Source organism: Parambassis ranga, chromosome 13 (assembly GCF_900634625.1).
Source record: "Parambassis ranga chromosome 13, fParRan2.1, whole genome shotgun sequence".
NCBI classification, from domain to species: Eukaryota; Metazoa; Chordata; class Actinopteri; family Ambassidae; genus Parambassis; species Parambassis ranga.
Genome location: NC_041033.1, coordinates 22,100,241 through 22,122,355, shown reverse-complemented (window position 1 = coordinate 22,122,355; position 22,115 = coordinate 22,100,241). Strand labels below are relative to the sequence as shown.

Here is a 22,115-nt window from a genome sequence, read left to right as displayed (position 1 = left end):
TCATCCTATTTGTCTCAGCAGGCTCTGCTTCCATTAGTAGAATATATTCCATTGTTTAACCATTACCTGACTCATTAAAGCAGCTTTAGAGCACATCAGGATTTAGATGAGAGTCTCCTGTGAGGTGAGTGGACCCTCTCCTCTCTCTTTAGGCCTTTTTAGTTGATTATTGAGGAATAATGTACTTTCACACTTTTCTTTTTTTGTAGCCATCACTAGTCACAAGCTGCTGCTTTACAGCATGTTGACACTCATGTGATGATTGGAGTTTCAGTTTCACAGTGGCATGCATTGATTCTCCTTTCTATAAGACTCCCTGTCAACAAAGGACCTAGCATAGGGCCATGGTGGTCATAATAAAGGTGAATGAAGCTATGCACCGTGATAACAAATGGAGCCAGTTCACTTGTTGTTGGAGCTGACTGAAGCTTGTCAGAGCCTTACTTGGCAGTTTGTAACACTCGACCATCATTTTACATTCAACGTTACCACAAAAAACAAACTACGGATGTTACCAATTTCAATTGTTTAATAAAAAGAAAAGACCAACTTGGATAACCTAAATCTCACTGTGAACCACAGTGTCCTGTTAAAGGGCTTGCCCCGCAAAACAATACACTCCCACAAGGAAACAAAGGTTTTTTCCAATCAAAGTATTTCTCACCCAACCAAAATTCCACCCCTTTCCTGCAAAACTTTCACCACAACAGGCAGTCCAAAAGGAGGCCAAGGCACATCCTACTAAGAGAGAAGAAAAAAAAAATGTCAGTTTTCTTATCCTGTGGGTGGCAATGTCCATTCCAAAGGTCCCATAAATCCCAAAGTCTTTCAAAGGCAGTGTTAATTTTGGCAGCAATTTCTAATTTAGTTTTTAGTTTAGTCTTGTGACTAAAATATCATTTTATTTTAGTCACGTTTTAGTCATCAACATTTTTTAAGTTTTAGTCTAGTTTTAGTCGACTAAATATCAAAGAATTTTAGTCGACTAAATCTGCCAGGGATTTAGTCGACTAAAATTATGATGATATATTGATATCCGGCTATGATATATATATTTTTTTATGAAATAATTAAGGTTTGAAGTGCAATAAAAACAGGCACAGCTTTAACTTGTGTTATTTGAAACAAACACCTCTTTATTTAATTGCTATGACCTTTTCACCAAGAACCAGTGAACAGTGAGCTGCTCTCCCTGAACACACTGTTCAGTCATGACCTTCTTCATGAATCCTCCATAACTACAGCAAAATAATTCAGTAACAACTTAGAAACAGGTCGCATGCTGTAAAACCATCAGGGCTGTCTTCATTTATAGATTTTGTCACGTGTATCTTTGAGCGGAAGTTAAGATGACTCGTCTGCAGGTTTGTTGTGTTTTTACCGCTGATAGTCGCTCCACACGGTTTGTAAACCGTCCTGTTTGTCTTCACATCAAACGTGTCCGTGTGTCTGTTCTTCTCCTGTGTTGTGTTACCATGCATGAGGACGCCTTCTTCCAGCATCGCGGGGTAACGTCCTTACGCAGAGAGAGCACTTCTGATTGGCTCTCTGCCGCCGTCTCCTGATTCGTCCCTCCCTTCCACAAACAAAATTTGCTCTGATTGGATCTCGTCTCCATCAATAATTTCGTCTCGTTTTTATTCGTTGACGAAAGTGTCAGTACATTTCGTCTTCGTTTTCGGCACCGTGCGTTAATTTTTATTTAGTTATCGTCTCATTTTTATCAGCAAAAAAAGGTCGTTAACGAAAACTATGACGAAAATGACTCGTCAACAAAATTAACACTGTTCAAAGGTAACAAAAATAAAAAAATAAAGTCCAAAATACAAGTTGTAGCAAAAAACGAGTTAGAAGCTTCTCCCTCACTCACCCTGGACACCAGGGGTTTCCATCCAGGGTTTGTGGTGAGGTGATTCTCTTCCCAGTCTTTATTCTCACTTAAGGCTTGGTGTTTAGCCCCTTCTCAGACGTTCAGAGTCCCTTCTTGTGTATTCGCTGGGGTCCCCTTTTCACAGAAAACCCCCGTGGGCCCTGAAGAACCACAGACTCCTTTCCTTCCTGGTTATGGGTACTATCTCTCTCCCCCTCTCAAACATTTCTCACTCGCCCTTTTTCAAAGCTAAGCCAGCATGACACAGGAAACACTTCTCCCCAAACAGGAAGTTAGTTTGTCATTGTTTTCTGCCTTTGTGTTTGGAGCTCTTCATAAAACAGTGAGCCATATTGGTACCGTTCACTTGATTTATTTAGCAGATAGTTGAGTAACACCAAAACTAAAAGCTTTCATGTCATCAGACTTTATGAGCTCACGTCATCAATGATCTCCAGTCTGTCATCTCTAAAAATACATTAACTGCCTTTTTTGTACATGTGTAAATGATCATGAATGTTTCATTAAAAGAACATTTGATTTGACCCATTCTGAATAGTGTTTAATGTTATTTCTGCCCTTTATTGATAAAACTATATTCTGTAACAGGTGTGACCAGAGAGGAGCAGCTGACACACTCTATAAGAACAGGACTCACTCACTCAACCACTGCAAAACTCTTTATTATGATTATCAATGATAATAATGCATTGTATTCATAAAGCACCGAGTATTTAAGCGCTACAAGAGAATCAAAAGAAATACAGCAATTAGAAATCAAATTAAAATGGACTCATCAGAGGGCTCATCTCCATCTGCTGTCAGTATTTACATGATGTACAACAACTGTGTGAAGGAACAACACACACGTTCCATGAATCATGACAAATATGAGAGCTGAGCTGCACCTGGAACACTAACGGTGATGTCATGGCGTCCTGGAGCTCAGCAGACACACTCAGGGGGGTTCAGGTCCTCTTCAGGGTCAAAGAGGTCTGGAGGTCCTTCAGTTCTGGATCCTCCAAGACCATCATCTGTACTCTCTGGTCAGTCTAGCTTCGGCTGAAAGATACGACAGCAAACACGTCTTATAATCACTGAAATTCAGTTCAGGTCAGTTTTATTCATATAGCACATTTTACAATCAGAAGTTGTCTCAAAGCACTTCACAGAAACCCAGAGCTTGAGACCCAGAGCCTGAACCCCCTGAAGAGCACTGTGGCAAGGAAAAACTCCCTTTAAGAGGAAGAAACCTTGAGCAGGACCCGTCTCTGAAGGAGGAACCTTCCTGCTGCCAGTCGGCCGGGTAGAGGAGGAGAAGAAGAGGGAGACAGGACAGAGAGGATGAAGGAGAGAGAGAGAGAGAGAGAGAGAGAGAGAGGAGCAAACATGCAGCAAACACGATACAGTACAGAGCAAACATGACAGCAAGATGAAACAGTGATTATATTATAATGGATATCTATATATATCGTCAGTCCATAAGTAGTAATAGTAATTTGATAGTGATCAAAACAAAGATGAGCAGCAGGGGCTGATGAAGTCAATGAGAAATGACGTTTCTCCTTCAACTGAACAGATCAGACACAACACGTGCAGTACCTTATAGTAGCAGCAGATGGCAGTGATGGAGGACGTCATAGCCAGCAGGACCACAGTGACCCTGATGATCAGCTCTGTCAGAGGGGCTGAAACAGATGGAGACACGTGATGTGGTCATGTGCTGTCACAGTCATTTCCTTCAGCACTGAAACTATCCTGTGGCCGTCACAGCTCCTGCTGGACTCTATGAAGTTACCTAAGACGGCCAGAGAGCGCGGCTGGCTCACAGAGGAGAAGTCACGGGACCAAACGTGGTTGTGATAAACACAGGTGTAGGTTCCTCGGTGGGTGTGGTCTGCAGCAGAGAACAGGAAGAGGGCGGAGTGATTGACAGCTGGCAGGCTGTAGTTCTGTGCTGTGTTGGAGGACGTGAACATCAGCTGGAAGGAACCTCCTTGGTACTGCGCTTCGACGGAGCACATGATGCCGAAGGTGGAGCCAATGAGCACCCAAAAGCCCTGCTGCTCGGCCTGGGAGACCCCGTCAGTGGAGGGAGAGAGGGAGATGTTTGGGCGAGCGAGCAGCTCTATGAACAGAGAGGAGAAGATTAGCCAAACTAGCAGAGAAATGAAAGGATGTGTTGAGTCAAAGCTGCCGTGTGTGTCGATGCTGAAGGACTGTGTGAAGTGGAACATAGAAGATCCATGCATTCATACATGAGGAAGCAGACAGAAGACACTGAGACACACACAGAGTGAGAGGATCACCTGAACAGATCACTGTGAGACTAAGACTGTTTGTTATCTCTACATTCATCAGTACACACTCCTGGAGTACAGATGCTGGCCGGGCACAGGAGGAGCTGATCCACCACACAGGTCTGCTTGAAGAACCTTCTGTTTGACTTGCTGACACAGCAGAACCACAACCGAGCTGCACACATGCTGCAGCTGCAAAGCTCCATTTATCATCTTCAACAAACACAGGTCTCCACTCTCTGTTCATGTTCACCTCCAGTTCACCGGCGCAGCGACTGTTCTCTCCCACCAGCCTGATATTGTCTGAGGAGAAACATGGAAATAATGATGAGAGGAAGTCGACCAGTAAACTGTCTCAAAGCTGCAGCTCCTCCTCAACCTGAGCAGGTGAGTCCAACAGCTTTTCCAGCTGAGCAGCTGCTTCTAGCTGAGCTGGTTCTGGCACAGTCCAGGAGAGCAGACTCGTTGCCTTCACACTGGAACTCTGTGGACCACACCAGGGGCTCCACAGCTCCATAGAGCGCCCCCTGGAGGACAGAAGGAGCCCCACAGCCGAGCTCCCTGCAGACCACCTCTGCATTCTGCGGGTTAAAGTCATCTTCACACACTGAGGACCAGGACTGGTCAGACTTCACCTCCAGTCTGCCTGAACACATGTTAGTCCCTTCAACCAGTCTGACAGAGTCTGTGGATGCAGAAGGACAGACAGACAGAACATGTGGTCCATTTTCATAGCTGGGTTGTAAAAAGTTGGAGGAAAGGTGGGAGACAGTAAGACAACCAGCATCTGCTGCTGCTAGCCAGCATCAAGGTGCAGTCTGTGGAGAGTGTTACAGGTCAGTGTGATGTCATCAACTGTGGACAATGGAACACAGTAACATCACTTTACCATGAGAGACATTCATGGACTTACCTGAGCAGGTGAGGTTCTGGATGAAATAAGACACACTGCTTTCTTCTACAAATTCCCTCATTGTAGCTTTAGACTGGATGCATGAAGGTTTGATCACCCATACAGGTTTAAACATGATATTTTCCTTCAGTGCTGATGAAATTGGGGAGCCACAGTCCAACAGTCGACATATTACAGCTGCTTCCTTCAGGGTCCAGTCAAGGTATTGGTCTGTAACTTCCCTCCACTCTCCATTCTGTTTCAGCTCTAGTCTACCAGAGCAGCGGTTAGCTCCTCCCACCAGGCGGACATCATCAGTATCTAATCAAAGTGATTGATTAGTGAAAGTGACTGAAACAGAGGAGAAGTTCAGAACCTGAAATGAAAGCTGCAGCTGTACCTGAGCAGGTGAGTCCAACAGCTTTTCCAGCTGAGCAGCTGTTCTCTGTGGACTGTGAGCTTCCACAGTCCAGCAGAGCAGACTCATGGCCTCCACACTGGAACTCTTTGGACCTCACCAGAGGCTCCACGTCTCCATACAGCACCCCCTGGAGGACTGAAGGAGCCCCACAGCCGAGCTCCCTGCAGACCACCTCTGCATTCTGCAGGTTAAAGTCATCTATACACACTGAGGACCAGGACTGGTCAGACCTCACCTCCAGTCTGCCTGAACACACGTTAGTCCCTTCAACCAGTCTGACAGAGTCTGTGGATGCAGAAGGACAGACAGACAGAACATGTGACCTCTTCCTGTCTGACTCTGACAAACACTTTCAATTCAGTACCAACATGGCAGCTTGTTTGGAAGCTCTTTTTAAATTCTTCTAAAGGAGTGTTAAACCTTTTACCACAGTGCTGATAAAGAAATGACTCCCTTTAACTGCCTCCCAACAAACATGTCCTCTGTGATAGAACTGTGCACTTCTTTCCCTGGTTAAATATAAACGTCATCACTACATCCAGCAGCAAAACAAATGTGTCCCCTCATCCCTTTTAGCCTGGTACTTATTGTCAGAAACAACAGCTGGTTCTACCTGAGCAGGTGATTTTCCAGATGGAGGAGGCACTATCACCACGAAGGACACATTCTTTAATGGAAGCTTCGGACTGAACACAGGAAGTTGAGATCACCCACACAGGTGTTGGTGAGTAATAAACCTTCTTTGACGTTGAAATTGGGGAGCCACAGTCCAGCTGTCCACATATCACAGCTGCTGCCTTCAGGGTGCACTCAGAGTACAAGAATTCCACTTCCCTCCACTCTCCATTGTGTTTCAGCTCTAGTGTACCAGAGCAGCGGTTAGCTCCTCCCACCAGGCGGACATTATCAGGATCTGATCAAAGTGATTGATTAGTGAAAGTGATTGAAACAGAAGAGAAGTTCAGAACCTGAAATGAAAGCTGCAGCTGTACCTGAGCAGGTGAGTCCAACAGCTTTTCCAGCTGAGCAGCTGTTCTCTGTGGACTGTGAGCTTCCACAGTCCAGCAGAGCAGACTCATGGCCTCCACACTGGAACCTCCTCATCCACACTGGAGCCTCTGCTGCTCCATAGAGTCCCCCTTTGAAGACCGAAGGAGCCCCACAGCCGAGCTCCCTGCAGACCACCTCTGCATTCTGCAGGTTAAAGTCATCTTCACACACTGAGGACCAGGACTGGTCAGACTTCACCTCCAGTCTGCCTGAAAACACGTTAGTCCCTTCAACCAGTCTGACAGAGTCTGTGGATGCAGAAGGACAGACAGACAGAACATGTGATCCATTTTCATTTTAACTGGTTCGGTAGTGGGTGCTGAACAGTGTTCTATATTAACTTCTGCATTGAGAACACTGTTCCTTCCAAGAAGGTACGGTGTTTCTCCAACAACAAGCCGTGGATTAACCCGGAAATCAAAGCTCTCCTGAGGGAGAAGAAGAGAGCTTTCAGGTCAGGGAATAAGGATGAGCTGAGGGCTGCACAGAGGGAGCTGAGGAGGAAGATCAGAGAGGGAAAAGCCCGCTACAGGAAGAAGATGGAGGAGCAGCTGAAGCAGCAGAACGTCAGCGGGGTGTGGAGAAGCCTGAAAACCATCTCTGGCTACAACACACCCCACTCACAGGCTGAGGGGGATCAGAAGTGGGTCAATGACCTAAACCTACACTTCAATAGGTTTGATGTAGCACCCACCCCTCCCCCCTTGCAGTCGCACCTCTACTCTCTGACTCCTGGCCTTTGTTCCTCTCCCACAGCCCCCCACACTCTTAGCTCATCACAACATCAAACCATTTCACACCCACACAGAGACACTCATCCCCCACCCCCACCCCTGTCCTTCACAGCAGCCCAGGTGAGAACAGAACTCAGGAAGACAAAGACAAGGAAGGCAGCTGGACCAGATGCCATTAGCTCCAGGCTCCTTAAGTCCTGTGCAGACCAGCTGTGTGGAGTTATGGAGCACGTCTTCAATCTGAGCCTCAAGCTGGGGGTGGTACCACAGCTCTGGAAGACCTCCTGTGTGGTACCTGTGCATAAAAACACCGCACTCCAAAGACCTCAGCAGCTACAGACCAGTGGCTCTGACATCCCACCTCATGAAGACACTGGAGAGACTGGTCCTGAGACACCTCCGCTCCATAGTGGGCTCTTCCATGGATCCGCTGCAGTTTCCCTACAGGCCTAATGGTGGAGTGGAGGATGCTGTCACCTTCCTGCTACACCGAGCTCTTTCTCACCTGGAGAAGCCCGGCAGCACTGTGAGAATCACCTTCTTTGATTTTTCCAGTGCTTTCAACACCATCCAGCCGGCGACCACCTGCTGTCAGAGTGGATCAGGGACTACCTCACAAACCGACCACAGTTTGTGAGAGCCCAGAACTGTGTGTCTGACCTGCTTACCTGTAGCACGGGTGCCCCTCAGGGGACCGTCCTGGCCCCCTTCCTCTTCACCCTCTACACGTCGGACTTCAGACACAACACTGACGGCTGTGTGCTGCAGAAGTTCTCTGATGACACTGCGATTGTTGGTCTCATCAGAGATGACGACGACGCGGAGTACAGAGGACTGACGCAGAACTTTGTGGACTGGTGTCAGCGAAACCACCTCCTGATCAATGCAGGGAATGGAGGTGGACTTTCGCAGACGACACTCAGCCCCCCCATCACCGGTGAACATCCAGGGAATGGACATTGAGCAGGTGGACTCTTACAAATAACCGGGGATTCACCTCAACAACAAACTGGACTGGACTCACAACACAGACGCACTGTACAGGAAGGGCCAGAGCAGGCTCTACCTGCTGAGGAGACTGCGGTCTTTTGGAGTGAAAGGGGCACTCCTGAAGACTTTTTATGACTCTGTGGTGGCATCAGTCATCCTGTATGGTGTGGTCTGCTGGAACAGCAGCATCACTGAGAGGGAGAGGAAGAAGCTGGACAGAGTCATCAGGAAGTCCAGCTCTGTCCTGGGCTGCTCTCTGGACTCAGTGCAGGAGGTGGGTGACAGGAGGGTCCTGGCAAAACTGACCTCCATGCTGGACAATGAGTCCCACCCCCTGCAGGACACCCTGTCAGCCCTGCAGAGCAGCTTCAGTGGCAGACTGCTCCACCCTCGGTGTGTGAAGGAGAGATACAGAAGGTCTTTCCTTCCTGCTGCTGTCAGACTGTATAATAAACACTTCTGATAGGAGCAGTACTCACACACCACAGTGTACAATAAACTATTTATTTAGTTTTTGATGCACTATGTACAGTTTTCTTATAAACCACTTCCACCTCCACTCACCTGTGCAATAACTGTTAATATGTAAACTGACACACTAACATCTGTAGCTGAGAAGAGGACACTGCCACCTAGTGTCAGGCACAGGTGTCAGATTTCTGTGTGTCTTGAGGGTTGATCTTCATCACTCACAGTTTTTCAGTTAAGGTCAGCTGATGAGCTGAGTCACCTTCTTCACTAGAAAGCTTTAAATGTAACTTAGTACAGTCAGCAAAGACACTAGGTGGCAGCACAGTCCCCCTTTGATGACGGCCGCACAGTGAAGTGAAAGCTGGAAGAAAGGTTTCAGCACATTGGTGCATTTAAAGGGTTTTTATTGGCGATGGGTGGATGAAGTCTTGAGAAGCTTTGAGGCCTCCTGCTGCTTCAAAGACCAACCCCCTGCCAGTGAAACCTTCTGGTTAGCTGACAAACTTAGAGACACTGACCTGAACAGTGGATCTGTAATCTGCCGGGTGGACTCTGTGCTTCTTGTACAGAAACAACAGAGCCACAGTCCAGCTGGCTGCACACTGCAGCTGCTGCTGTCATGCGATAGAAGTTAGGACCTTCCTTTGCTCTCCACTCTCCATCTTTCTTTACCTCCAGAACACCAGCGCAGCGGCTGGCTCCTCCCACCAACCTGACCTCATCAGTCTCTGTTCAACAGAAGCACAAAGGACCAACACATGAAGTGAATTCTACAACAACACTTCTGCTGCTGTCATGTGTTCCTCTGTTTACCTGTTGGACTGTGTGTGTCGTCAGCACAGAGCCCTGAGGAGGAGATCAGAGAAGGAACATTACACATTGTCAATTTTAATTTTTTGTTTTTTTGGTTATTGTCACCTGTACACACATCCTATAATCAAAACCAATTGTGTCAATCACACAGTTGATTAGAAAGACGTCCATCATGGAGCAGAGTCCTACCTGAGCTCCAGAGAGGCAGAAGCAGCAGCAGCGCTCTGTGACCCATGTCCACTCTGTGCGTCCTCCACCCTGTCTTCCTCATGTGCCGTCTCTGCTCATGTCTTTATCAGAGCAGCAGTCAGGTCCAGCCCTCACTGATTTTGCTGATAGCAAATCAGAGCTGATCAGGAAGGCCGGCTCTGTCATTGGCTGCAGACAAGAGACATTTGAAGCAGTGGTGGAGAGGAGGACACTGAACAAACTGTGATCCATCATGGATCACCCCGACCACCCTCTCCTCCCTGTACTGGACAGACAACGGAGCGCCTTTTCCAAAAGGCTCAGACAGCTTCACTGTCACAGAACGCTACAGGAAATCTTTCCTGCCTCATGCTGTAAGACTGTACAACACCTCCTCTCTGTGCCAGAGATAACACAGACTCACTGCTGTAAGGACAGGTTTTACACAAGGTTTAGGTTTTTAACTTCAAACTGCACACTGTTGTTCTTGTAGATAATATCATTTCACACCAAATTGCACAATCCGGTTTAGACTTATATGTATACCTGCATTACAATTTGCACATTTTTGCTTCTGCACCTATGTTTTATTTTTTATCTTGCTGTAAATAATGTTTATACTGTTTAATTTGTAACGTTAGATATTTTTTAGTTTTTAAGGTTGCTTGAGTGCCTGTATTTTTAGACAGGACAGAGAGGATGAAGGAGAGAGTTGTTGTAGATAAATGCAGAAAAACTATGCATTGTATTTATTAATGGCATTACTACATCCACAGTGAGAGTATGACCGGGAGTGTGTTGGTGTCTCTGACCTTGTTCGTGTTGCTGCAGGAAGCAGGACGTGTGCGGTTGGAACATTGATGAGAACACTGAGATTAAAAGATGGAGGCGAACGTGCAGAAACAGCAGAGCTGACATGTCACATTCAGGCCCTTCAATCATCACAGCTGGGTTACATGAGGCTGTTTTTGTGTCTTCAAGTCATCTTTAAGAAGCTGCAACATGCAACATGTGTCATTTCACATCTACCTGCTGTGCTGAAGCAGTAAATACAAACCCTGCAGCAAATTCACTGTGAAGTCTTCAAGTTTAAAAACCTCTGCAGCGAGGCGGCTGATGGTGGGGCTGTGCACCACTTTGAAGCAGTAGCTGTTAATAAAGTTCATGATTTAAACATGGAGACACAGACGCTCTGTTCAACAATCAGAGATGACACAAACTTGACTTGCGAGTTGTTAGGAAAGAGCAGACGCAGCAGTCGGTCAGGGACTCGCAGACTAAGATGAGACTTTCTGGTTGCCATTGGATCGTTTTAAATCATGTATATGTCGACATGTCTGCAGCTGACCAGGAGGAGCAGCACAGACGGACTATGATTCTTTGAATTCTGAATCATATCAGCGTGACCCCACACGACCTCCACTGCAGGGACACCGCCTGTCCGGGCTCCACCAGTCTGTTTATGTGTGAAATTCACAGTACAGTCTGCTCCTGCTGATCCAAATGAAGAACTGGGTTCAAATAACTTAAATTCTTTATTGATAAAACTATACATTAAATATTCAAAGTAAAACAAGGACACATTGACAATCCTTCACAGTCGGGTCTGTTTGGCATGAAGCTTCTGCAGAGTTTTCTGTGGAGAGACACAAAAACACTTTGAGTCCTGCAGGTCTGGTCCCTGCAACTCACTGAGACTCACTGATTTTTACCTTGTGGAACTCTTTGGCCTTCAGTCTGTTTTTTGCATAATCCTCCTGCCTGCTCTTCAGGGCTTTTTGATGCTTCACCTCGTCCAGCTGCTCGTACAGTCTGCACACACACACACCGTGAACACACAACAACATATTCACTGCTAAAGGAGAGGGGTAGAGGTCAGTGGTGGTGCAGTACCTCTGAGTTCTCTGGTGCATCTCCGCGAGATTCTTCTTCCTTTGCTCTGTGGAGCAGAGCTTCACCTCATCCACCCTTTTTAGTCTGGATTCAGCCACTGAGGGGGAAACAGAAGTAGGTTACACAAGTACTGTTTTAATGGTTGCAGAAACAAGTTTACTAAGCAGAGGAGGCCAAAGCTAAAACTACAAACATCTGAAGTCAGCAGGCCGAACAGGATGTGCACGGCTCTGATCACACATTAAAAACTGCCTCAAGGATCAATTAAACAAAATATCCTGACCTTAAACAAACCTAAGAAAAACTTCTAAATATGGCTATCAAAAAACATGTTTAATCACTCAAACCAATCTGTTTAAGAGGACAACGGATATGACGGCAGCACATGTCTGTATCTCAGCCATCTTTCAGAGAATTCTTAATCTAAACAGCAGATCACCAAAAAAGGACATTATAAAAAAACATAAAAAAGTTAAAAAAAAAGTCAAGTCCATTAGTAGTTTTAAAGTTTTTAAAATGGTGCTGTAGGTAAAAATGTTTAATCAATGCAGAGCTCATGGTAATCAAAGGACTTTAACACACCTATGGGTGGAGGCAGGTTCTTCCTCTGCCTGGTGACTCCAGACGTCTCAGCCCGTGCTCCTGCTGGCTTGGTACCAGCCCTGTGTGGAGGAGCTTCTGACTTCATGTTTGCTTTACAGCTGCCTGGACGAGCGTCTTTGGCTTCAGGCTTCTGTCTGCCTGCAGATGGAGCTCGGATCTCAGCTGGAACCTTGGGAACAGCTGCTTTGGCTTTGATTCCCTCCACTCTGCGTTTGGATCTCTGAAGCAAAGCTCTGTGCTTCTGCTGGTAGACGTCCTGCAGGTCTCCGGTGGGACCCCACTGGAACTCTCCTTATGCCGGTCAGGCTTCTCTGATCTAAATTGTTCAGGTGACAACAGTTCTGACTCAACAGAAGGATCAGTCTGCGTTTCAACCTCAGGTTCACTGCTGGCTGCAGACCATACAGGAGAGCGAGGCTCACTGTTTTCAGGCAGGTGAAAGGTCAGGGTGGGGTCCACCGTTTCGTTGTGGGTGACCTCAGCTTGGAGTGGGAGGAATGAGTCTGAACCTAAAAACAAAAAAAAAAAAACAACATGAGGGACTCTTCCTCTTATCCTTCATTTTACCTTCAGGTTCACCAGTTCCAACTTTTTCTGCAGCATACTTCACCTTCAGCCCTCTCTGAGTCCAGATCCATGGGTTTGGTTCTGCCGAGTCTGTTCCTGAGGTGCATTCACAGGTGACGTGCTGTGCGATGAGGCCTCAGGAGGCAGCGTCATGTATGATGGCACACTGGCTTCAGCCATGACCCCGAGAGTCACAGAGTCAGCCATCAAGAACAACAACCTGACAGACACAGAAGCTGAACAACTCCGCTTGAAGGTCACAGCCACACTCTCCATTGCTAAAGCACTGCCATGCAACCTCTCCATTGATGAAAGGAAGGCCCTGATCGCACTACAGAAGGACCGGGACATCACCATCTTATCAGCAGACAAAGGAAGATGCACAGTAGTCCTCAACACACTGGGCTACCACTCCAAAGTGACAGATCTCCTCAGTGACACAGCCACATATGAGACACTGAAGAGGGACCCCACCAGAAACTACAAGAAAAAACTGGTCTTGGTCACTTGGCTGAACTCCTGACACCACTGGTAGGTGACACACCACATCACATCCACAATTCTCAGGACTTTGTGAACAAGGTGGAGAAGATCCGAATTGACCCAGATGACACCATCTGGTCTCATTTGATGTCATCTCCTTGTTCACCTGCATCCCCACATCAGAAGCCACAGAGATGGTAAGGACGTGCCTCACACAAGACAACACACTCAAGGAGAGAACCAACCTCACACTAGACCACATCTATGACCTGCTGGACCTCTGCCTGACCACCACTTGTTTCCAGTACAATGGGAACTTTTACAGACAATGTGGAAGTGTACAGGAAACCCACACACACGGACCAGTACCTGTTGTTTGATTCACACCACCCACTGGAACACAAACTGGGAGTCATCAGGACCCTGCAGCACAGAGCACAAACTGTACCAACCAGCTCAGAGGGGAAGAAGAAGGAACAACACCACATCAGGAAGGCCCTGAAAACCTGTGGCTACCCCAAGTGGGCACTCATCAAAGCCACAAAAACAAGACCCCCCCAACAACAAGAAGAAGGACAACAACCGGTGGAGAAAGAACATCTCCATTCCATATGTGTCAGGAGTATCAGAGAAACTCTGCAGGATCTTCAACAACCATGACATCCCGGTCCATTTCAAACCTATGACAACACTGAGACAGAGACTGGTTCACCTGAAGGACAAGATTCCCAGGGAGAAACACAGCAATGTGATATATGCAGTCCATCTCAAAGTGGTCGAGTTCTCCAAACTTTAAACATCACAGAGACTTTATTGATAAAACAATATTCTGTAACAGGTGTGACCAGAGAGGAGCAGCTGACACACTCTATAAGAACAGGACTCACTCACTCAACCACTGCAAAACTCTTTATTATGATTATCAATGATAATAATGCATTGTATTCATAAAGCACCGAGTATTTAAGCGCTACAAGAGAATCAAAAGAAATACAGCAATTAGAAATCAAATTAAAATGGACTCATCAGAGGGCTCATCTCCATCTGCTGTCAGTATTTACATGATGTACAACAACTGTGTGAAGGAACAACACACACGTTCCATGAATCATGAGAAATATGAGAGCTGAGCTGCACCTGGAACACTAACGGTGATGTCATGGCGTCCTGGAGCTCAGCAGACACACTCAGGGGGGTTCAGGTCCTCTTCAGGGTCAAAGAGGTCTGGAGGGCCTTCAGCTCTGGATCCTCCAAGACCATCATCTCTGCTCTCTGGTCAGTCTAGCTTCGGCTGAAAGATACGACAGCACGTCACTGAAATTCAGTTCAGGTCAGTTCAGTTTTATTCATATAGCACATTTTACAATCAGAAGTTGTCTCAAAGCACTTCACAGAAACCCAGAGCTTGAGACCCAGAGCCTGAACCCCCTGAAGAGCACTGTGGCAAGGAAAAACTCCCTTTAAGAGGAAGAAACCTCGAGCAGGACCCGTCTCTTAAGGGGGAACCATGTATCCTCTTAACAGGTCTGTGATCCATTTTGAAGAAAGTTACATGTATATGCAATTAATAAGACTGTTTTAGTCCAGGAGCTCCTTACCGTAGTTGAGGTATATACACATGTTGACAGGCCACGTCTCATCTGAACCGCACCGTTGGTGGTCCCAAAAAACTGCTATCACTGTGGAGTAGATGTTTGGTTAATGACATGTGGAAGCCAGCACTAGCAAAAACAGAAACGGGATCCATTTCTAAGAGTTGTGTAGTTCTAAAGTGCCCTCTTGTGTGTAATATTTGAAGAGTTGCTTTTAAGTAGTTACAGGTTTTGTTGTATTTCTGTAGTGTCCTACTTGAATCATAGAAATTTACTTTTTAAATGTTTTGCTTAACATTTGGCAGAAGGAGCAGAAACTCCATCAGCCCCCACTTTGTCCATGGTTGATGTGAAACAGATGAGCATCCATTATTACTGAACTGGTGTGTGTGTGTGTGTGTGAAAAGCAAATTGATCACTTGCAAGTATGCAAGTACTACTACACATAATGCAAGCAGGGAAACGCTGCTTTTCCCTCTCACCACATCCTATCACCACTGTACTACTGTAATGCGAGCGAGCTGGTGTGGATGTTTCCTGCGTGGCTTTGTGGTGGGCTGTTCGTCTGCGTGTCACCGGCATCACCCTGTGTCGTATTTCTGCTACCTATCAAGGAGACGACGTGTATCCAGGTGTTGTTTTCGCTCTGGATCAGTCATGTTTTTGTTGTCCGGGCCGTTGCTCTGCTGTGCTCAAGCCTTCTGGGGAAAAAGCCTTAAATCCCACAGCAGTTATAATCTAGTTATAATCACCTTAACTGAGCTAACCGTTGCTGGGATCCCACTGTAAGGATGGCTTGGTTGTGAGAGGGTGAAAGTTGTGGTTTCTTTTTCGGAGCTTCGGTTTGTTAACCGTTTGTGTGCTGTCAGATCACGGGGCGGTGTTGTGACGGTGTAGACAGTGGGAACAGATTGCCTTAAACGGAATTATTAAGGTAATAACACTACTCATACCTGTTAATAAATCATCCCTCCCACTGTCTCGGACGTTGCCTAATCTAAGATGATTTTAAGAGTAAGATTATGAATAGTATTTAGAGTGAATAGGTTTTAGAACAGGGCTGTAGCAGTTACTTTAAGGTATTTGAACTGTGTTTTAGTTGTTTAAACTTAATAAATATCCTGATATAGTTTCTTAATTTATTTTTGTTTTGGACCACTGCATCCTGAAGCCATAGGTGTTTTCACTTTAGGTGCCATAGTTGACATACATCACTGCAGACAGCCGGCGCTCTGAGGTTTGCATCCGTGCTTTAATCTGACGTGTTCCACAGCAGCGAGCTTTCTCAGTGCAGGTCAAAGGGGAGGAAGAGCTGAGAGGTGACAGCTGAGATGCACGCCGCCGCTCCTCTGGGGGTTCGGTCTTCATACTTGATGGCAGTTTTTTTTTGTTTTTTTTTAATTTCCTGGCTCTCATTTTGACGTGCCTGCCCCTTGAAGCTGCTATTTAATCTTAACACACTCTAGTATGAATTGTATGTACATGTGTATGAATAGTGATGATGTATGGGCTGTGTCAGTGAAATGAGTTCCTATTTATTTGATGGGTGCAGGGCAAAAAAAAAGAAAAAACTAAACCGCCACCAGTCAGACGCTGGCAGCTGTGGCTGGCCGTGTGTTCTAACAGCCATGTTTGGAGATGGTTCTGTGTTCTATAGCTGACCAGTATTCAACATGGCAGAGCGGACCCACCGTGGCCTCGAGGCCTTCGGCCAGTGTGGGTTTCAGTCACTTAAGTAAGAACACTGACCGATCCGACCTTGTCCCGTTGATGTTGAACCGCCTCGTCACAGCCCGACACAGTCAGGTTCTACAGTTTCATATGAAGTGCCTCCACTGGGCTTAGTATGGAGAAGATGTGTGAATGTGTGTGTGTGTGTGTTAAGCTTGGGTACTTGCACACAGGTGTGCATACTGACGAAGGTGCACAAAGTTAATCTCTGACGGGGGACCAAGCTACTTAGTGTAACTACTGATACTGTGTCATGGACTGAAGTCCTGAAGTGTGCCACGATTCCTAGACACTGTCGGGATGTGTGAACTGTTTGCTGCTGACTCACTGACCAAAGTGACCAAGCGTCCCTCTCTCTCACCTCCACCTGGCCAAACGCCACGGCGAGCTCGTGTGGAGAACTTCTAACAGTAATAAGCGACGGAGAGCTGCTGCCCTCATGTGGATCGTTAAGAGGAAAAACTGGTGAAGTGTAAAGATGTGAAAACAGATCTAGAGTGAGTGGTTCCTGTCTCCACAGCACATCCCCACTGCTCCCCGTCTCCTCTCAAGTGGGTGGTTGTAACCACACCTTTGTGTTCTGTAGCTCCATCAGAGAAATTACTGAAGCAAACACTGTAGCTGGTTGCGGTGGTTGACTCAGAGGGCGATCTGGATCAGGGCGCGGGGACGTGACCGCTCTCTGTAGATTTATTGTGACCGTGGTTCGTGTGAGTCTCTGCTCCTCGGAGGCGGGGGTGGAGCGGGGCTAGCTTTCTCTACTTTGTGAAAATGTGATATTCCAGTTTTGCCTAACCTTCAGGAATAAAATGTCTTGCACAAACATTCCCCCTAACCAAAATAAAGTTTGCAAACACGAACCCTTCGAGTGACTCTTTTCTTTTGTTGTACGTGCAGCTCAGGTAAAGCTGTGCAGTGTGTGGACCTACCAGGAGCCTCAGTGTGGGACTCGGTCTTCATCATGTGACCTCCCAGGTCTTCATCCTGCACGTTAAGATCTGACCTTCACTCTCTCACCTCCTACAGCTCAATGAATGAAATAATACAGTTGAAAATCTCCATTCATTAATAGTGGAATATGTTGAGAACAAAATGGCCGCCGGGGTACCTGTGGCTGTGCTGGTCCTCCAGAGACATGTCTCCACACACCATCACTGTCCCGAAGCAGAGCGTCCTCCACGGAGTCTCCAGACTGTGTCACGGTGCTTAGTGTGAACCTGCTAAATAAAAGTTATGTGAATTAGTCAAAGTGTCATGATTGAATTAACAGTTTTTACAGATGTAGACATTTACAGAAGAGAATTAGGGGCCACTGAAAAAGTCTTGACAGAAAAAATTATTCTGACTATAATCTCAGAATACTGAGATTAAATGTTCTATTTTTTCCTGTAGCAGAGCAGCAACCACAGCTCCACCAGAGACAGTCACCAGCTTGATATTGAACAGGCAGAGGGGGGTGCACCGTTCCTGGAAGTACTGCAATACCAGGTCGATGCGTGGAGTGGACGGAGCAAGCCCCTATTCCATCTCCCTGATCCAAAAATCAATTTAATATATGGTCCCCGGGTAGGGGACGTATCAGATATTAAACTGATAAGAACAGATACTACACTTGATCTTAGCCAAAAGGCCGAGAAGCGATAACTACCACCAACGAAGAAGAAGGGGGTCATCCTGCAGACCTTCAGTCTCACCTACGGTTTAAATGTTTGTGTCGATGATAAAACTCCACGAGAACAAAACTCTTCCAACAACACACTACATGTAAGTATTTAAGCGGTTTAGTGTTTTATTTTCACGAAAATATAAGTTTGGATCTAAACACCTCGGTGGCGCTTCCGGGTCATGTGACAGCCTGCGGTCCAATCAATAAAAAGCGAATTGTATTGAAGTCATAAATCACAAGCTGAACGTCTCTCTCGGCGAAATAAAATGCTTTAATACCATCAGACACACACAGTGAAGAACATGTGAATTATTTCATAAAGTTTTTTCTGGTGGAAGGAAATAAAGTTTAATCTGTAATGCTCTGAAACACGTGCTTTAGCGCCCTCTGCTGGAGAACCGGAAGAACTTGAGTTAGTAAAAGTCCAAGCGCCTCACAGATGAGCGCTGATGTGTCTGCAGGTGAGAGGAAAATATTTTCTTACACACTGACATTTAAACTAACAACCATGAATAAGTGAATATTATAGAAGAACAAATGGCACCATGTTGAAAAATACAAAAATACTTTAGAAGTGATAATAGTACCAAAAATAAATAGCAAAAATACCAAAAAAAAACCTCATTTATTATGACCAAGACTATTACTGACTAATACACTTCGTGCCACCTACTTACTGATGAGTTTGTGACTCTTCTGACTCAGGATGGCCGCCGCTCGACTCCACGGACAGGTGGGACGGAACCAGGTCACTGGACGACTGCCAGGCTTCACGGTGAGCTTCACCTGTTGTGATCCTAAAGATGAACAGTTAAGATGCTTCTTAGACTTTATGACAACTGAAACATTATTGAAAGCTTAGAACTATTTTTTGTTGACTGCACCACTGTCAGAGCAGATTACCAGGAATTATCCTAGACCACAATCTTATGAACGAAGCAGTCTCCTTTATCAAAGGCAGCAGTGTCCTTAACAGATTTATCTATGTGTACAAATAATATAAATAGATCATTAAAACAAACAAAGTTCTCTTCAAGAGTTGAACCTACTGGAACATAGATATTTGCAGTGAGTAGTATATGTATTGTTTCCTCATAAAGACAGAATAAAGCATTTTGTCCTTTTAAAATAACAATTATGTTTCTTACCATTGCTGCCCTCTGCTGGCCTGTAAAGAACACAACAGCAGCATTTAAAAATATTCTTTAACACCAGTTGACAAGATAAAAACACAAACACACAAAAACACTTAAAGATGTTTAATTTACCACTAATGCAGCAGACATGTCAATGAATAATTTATACTAATTCACATGCTAAATAATCAGAATGTTGTTCCGTGTATTTTACTTTTAATGTAAATAAACATTACAGTAAATCAAAGGGCAGAAATATTTACAGTGGTTTTATCAAACAGTGGAATGATGTCATGTTTGTGTCAGTAACAGAACACTTCTGTGGTTTTAGGTTTTTCATTGAACATGTTATCAGGGGAGAGCGCGAACGCAGTCCCCCACTACCAGAAATTATGCAGTCGAGATTCCCACATTTGGGGAATTCGCAGGGGTCAGCACAACCTAGAGTGCAATGGCTGAGCCTCGCCCTGGGTGAACCACCTTCTTGATCATGGTATCTCCCCTGCCAGGTAAGTATGAGTTGTACACGCCACCAACAGGGGGGTCTTTCACACACACACCGTTCTGCTTGATGGTTTTATATAGAACATAATATACAAGAGACTGAAATCAGGAGGCCGACTGCACATGATGGACAAACTGTACACACTCTCCAGAGGCTGATGACGATAATACACATTTTATTTTAAACGACACTGGTCACATTTCCCATCATGCAATGCAGCACAACAAGGCTAACCTTAAAACATGTCATGTATTTACTGTCCCACAGACGACCAACAGTTGGACCCCAGATTAAAGGAGCCACGTCTACATGTTGATGTAACCACTGAGTGTTTGATCCACATCTGACATTCAGAGAAAAGAGGAAAAAACACACAAACCCACATGTTCTCTGCTCCCTGTGCAGCCACTTCCTGTTCCTTTGTTAACTCGTGGTGGACAACTGACTGTCCTCTGACTGCTGCCACCTACTGGTTGGGGGTGTGAACTGCACAGGATGATGTGGGCTGGAGGAACACTGCTGTAGACACAGACACAGATCAGAACTGATGAGAACTTTCTTTTAAAGTGACACTAGCATTTCATAAAGATCCTTAATCTATCAAATGTTTTACCACAACATTAGGTGGTGTGGATCTGCCCTATGACAACATATTATCAACGTCTGTGTGGGAGTAGAATGTGGGGGACTTCCTGGACTCTGCCTAACATGAGTCCAGATGTGTTGGTGTTGTCTCTAACAGATCAAACATGAGACTGTGTCCTTCTTCTAACGCTGTATCAGGGTGAGCTGATAACTGGGACTGCAGGTTGGAATGCTGACAGAAGCTCATTTGGTGGCAAAGGACGGCGTCACAGGACTGTACCTTGGATCAGCCGCCTGAACACTGACTGTCAACAGCTGTTTGGAGAGACTGGGGGAAGCTCTCTAAACCCTGCTGCTGTGCCCTCAGACCAGCTGCTCAGGTTGGAGTATGAGACTTCAACCATTCACCTGCCGGCTTTTGCGAGTAGCTTGTGCCTCAGCTAGAATATACCCCAGGTTCAGACACCAGATTTGAAATGTAACCAGATCTGTTTGTCACGGTTGACAGGAGTTTCTGTCGAACCCTCTTCCTGGATTTTAAAAGCTGCAGATGTTCTGCTCTGTGCTTGTGGAGATGAGCCTGACGGACAACAAGCTGTAACTCACCACCGAGCAGAAGAACAAGCTTCTCCAGCCGTGGAGGAACAAGCAGCCCCAGAAGAGGGTCCTCAACCTGCACTCAACCCAACAACCCCATACCATCACAAAACACAACCTCCATCTCCACACCAGCCACCAACAGACTACGCTCTAAAGGAGTATGAACACACCTAGCCTGCAGAGACAGCGGTGTTAAAGGGAAGGACAGACATAATGACACCTGCCAGACAGTCCCACCAACAGTGGCCCCACAAGGCCTACACCATCCATTTCTACACCTGGGCCCTCCACACAGCACATAAGGCCGCCAGACAGCCTCTTCCTCCACCTGTCAATCAGACCCTCGGCTCGCCGAGCCAGAGCTACGTAGTACAAGCTGAAGGAAAAGCCCTCAGACTGAGGAGCAGAAGTGTCACATGTACAAAGACTCTGTGCTAAAGACTGTAACTAACTGCTGTGCATAAGCAATTATTGTTATAATATATATATTATAAATAACATCATTTAAATGATTAATCTTTGTTGAAGTGTTCTTCTGTTTCTTGTGATATGCTTATTAAAGCAGGAATATTGCTACTGCTAAATCACCCAGAGTACTATATCAAACCCTATGTCTCAGTTCTGATGAGCATGACTATGAAACCACATGTGCTACGGAGGGAAGGTTCAAATTACTCAAAGTATAAACAAAGTAACACTTTAAAGCTCTTTTAAAAAGGTACTTGATCGCAGAACAGCCGAGTTAAAGCCTCAGATATTAAACCTCTTTAATCTACTGCACAGGAGTCAGTCTGTCTAGAAAATGAATGAACGTAAAATCAACAGTTGACCCAAGCAGGGACCTGCTGAGATGATCATTAGAAGACATTAGTCCAACTGGTCTTTGCATGTCCCTGTTTGTGCAGCAGTGCAGGGAGGCCTTACCCAGTCAAGAGGCCGTGGTCCTGGTCTGTAGCACCTGGAGAGCGGCGCTGCTGCTGCTCCGACCTCTCCCCGAGTGGCTCCGGCTCCTTCCTCAGAACGA

The 22,115-nt window shown here is 45.9% G+C and overlaps 1 protein-coding gene, 1 long non-coding RNA gene and 2 other non-coding genes across 4 annotated transcripts in view; all 4 read right to left on the bottom strand.

Annotated features, from left to right (window-relative positions):
• Positions 1–22,115, bottom strand: part of LOC114444601 (scavenger receptor cysteine-rich type 1 protein M130-like) — a 902,860-nt gene that overhangs the window by 835,717 nt on the left and 45,028 nt on the right. The window contains exons 9-10 of the mRNA XM_028419317.1: positions 6,476–6,781; positions 6,097–6,396 (exon numbers count right to left, since the gene is read on the bottom strand). Coding sequence (XP_028275118.1) covers positions 6,097–6,396; positions 6,476–6,781 — 606 coding nt within the window. The remainder of the gene's footprint in view (positions 1–6,096; positions 6,397–6,475; positions 6,782–22,115) is intronic.
• On the bottom strand, positions 14,812–22,095 carry LOC114444648 (uncharacterized). The gene is made up of 7 exons (XR_003671575.1): positions 22,016–22,095; positions 20,290–20,425; positions 19,414–19,433; positions 18,943–19,062; positions 17,708–17,819; positions 17,529–17,619; positions 14,812–14,955 (listed from the first exon to the last, which is right to left on the bottom strand). It is a non-coding gene; the product is annotated as an uncharacterized LOC114444648 (long non-coding RNA).
• Positions 18,051–18,241, bottom strand: LOC114445554 (U2 spliceosomal RNA). Its single transcript, XR_003671665.1, has one exon. It is a non-coding gene; the product is annotated as a U2 spliceosomal RNA (small nuclear RNA).
• On the bottom strand, positions 19,754–19,918 carry LOC114445582 (U1 spliceosomal RNA). Its single transcript, XR_003671690.1, has one exon. It is a non-coding gene; the product is annotated as a U1 spliceosomal RNA (small nuclear RNA).